This window comes from Engystomops pustulosus, chromosome 7, assembly GCF_040894005.1.
Source record: "Engystomops pustulosus chromosome 7, aEngPut4.maternal, whole genome shotgun sequence".
Lineage (NCBI taxonomy): Eukaryota > Metazoa > Chordata > Amphibia > Anura > Leptodactylidae > Engystomops > Engystomops pustulosus.
The window spans coordinates 27,515,367-27,517,099 of NC_092417.1; the positions used below are offsets into that span (position 1 = coordinate 27,515,367).

General features: G+C 39.4%; 1 protein-coding gene across 1 annotated transcript; it reads left to right on the forward strand.

Moving 5' to 3' along the window:
- Positions 1-236: 236 nt before the first annotated feature.
- On the forward strand, positions 237-881 carry LOC140070166 (taste receptor type 2 member 114-like). Its single transcript, XM_072116503.1, has one exon. It carries the CDS (start codon positions 237-239, stop codon positions 879-881), a length of 645 nt encoding a protein of 214 aa, XP_071972604.1.
- The last annotated feature ends 852 nt before the right edge of the window (positions 882-1,733 follow it).

Consider the following 1,733-nt stretch of genomic DNA (forward strand, 5'->3'; position numbering starts at 1 on the left):
CCTACTTTTCAGATTTTATTATTTTATTATTCTTGACACCAATATACCTGTTTATTTGTGTTGTTATTCTCCTGAATTGGATAAAAGACAAGACACTTCCCCAAGTTGACCAACTTATCGTCGGCATCAGTGTATGTAACATTGTGGAGGAAATGATGAGGTCCATAAGACTTCTTGATATAGTTTACAGCAGTAGGAGGATTATAAAAATTCATGTTCCTCTGTGTTTTCTGGCCATGTCCTGCAATGTCTGGTTCTCCACCTTCCTCTGTGTTTACTTCTGTCTGAAGATTGTGAATGTGAAGAATACATTATACATCTGTCTGCAGAGGAACTTTCAGAAGGTTTTCCCTCGACTTTTCATATCAGCTATACTGGGGTCTGTACTTGTGTGTGTCCCTTTCATTCTTAAAGTCATTGAAGAAACTTCAGCAGTCAATATGTCTACCATAAATAAGAAAAGAAACCTCAGAGACATTGTTATAACATACAGAGATAGTTCAGCTTTTATAATTCTGTCCTGGACTGCATTGTTGATCCTCTCCATCTCAGCCTTAGCTATCGTCACTTCTCTATTCAAACATATGAATCAGGTCCAAGAAAACTTTGGTGGTTTCAGAAGTCCCAACATGAAAGCCCATGTCCAAGCCTTGAAGACCATAATATTTTTTCTCCTTATCAATTTCCTTATGCTCATTACAGCAACAGCAAATATAACTCTGCAAGAAATGACATTGCACTATGTGATAATTCCTCTCTATAGTGTAACTAAAGCGATGGTCTGCTGGAGTTTAATCAAAGGGAACTGGAACCTGGATAAGACGATGAGGAACATCTTGAGGAAATTGCATTATCCAAAGAAATTTAATGACAAAGACTAAATTATTGTACATATATTGTATGTAACACACAACTCTGCTAAGGGACCTCAGGAGGGATGGGGCAAGAGGACTTCATAGCTGCACACAGATACTGCTGGGCCAATTGTAGCTGCTATGAGACGTACCAGCAGTATGGGCAGGCAGTAGCTGAGCAGACACTTCATAATCCCTCTAGTGCTGTGAGATGCTGTGTCCTGACAATGTGCTTAGATTATCACGGTACAGATATCATGAGTCATGAAATGGATATAAGACACAATGACACACTCAGCTCTGCTATCTCACCTGTAACACACACGGTCTGCTCTGATATGCCCCCCCCCCCTTCCATCAGATATAGAGCCTATCTTGTTTGTAGAGCTGCTGCTGTTTCTTCTACAAAGTTCAGAACCAGAGTGGGTATTTTTATTCTACTATAATTAACAGTTAGTTAGATGTTCACTTTATTGTTGTTCAATTATTGGATAAATTCTTCTAATACTCTACATGTATATATTAATAATAAAAATAATAATAATCATTCCTTTATTTATATAGAGCTAACATATATTGCAGCGCTGCACTGAGCTTGCCAAGTCGGTCCTTTTCCCCAACGGGGCTCACAATCTAATAGGTACGGCTTCCAGAGAGTGGGAGGAAATCAATGCAAACACAGAATGAACATACAAACTCTTTGCACAGGTTTCCCTGGATGGGACTCGAACCCAGGACCACAGCACTGCAAGGCTGTAGTGCTAACCACTGAGCCACTGTGCTGCCCACAGCATTATATCATCAGTGTAGCACCTCCATGTAACTAGATTATTTGTCATAAATTGTATTTCATCCTTGAAAACAAACCCCTCTTATCAT

Coding starts and splice junctions, on each gene's coding strand:
- LOC140070166 (XM_072116503.1), top strand. CDS start 237: ATGTCCTGCAATGTCTGGTTCTCCACCTTCCTCTGTGTTTACTTCTGT.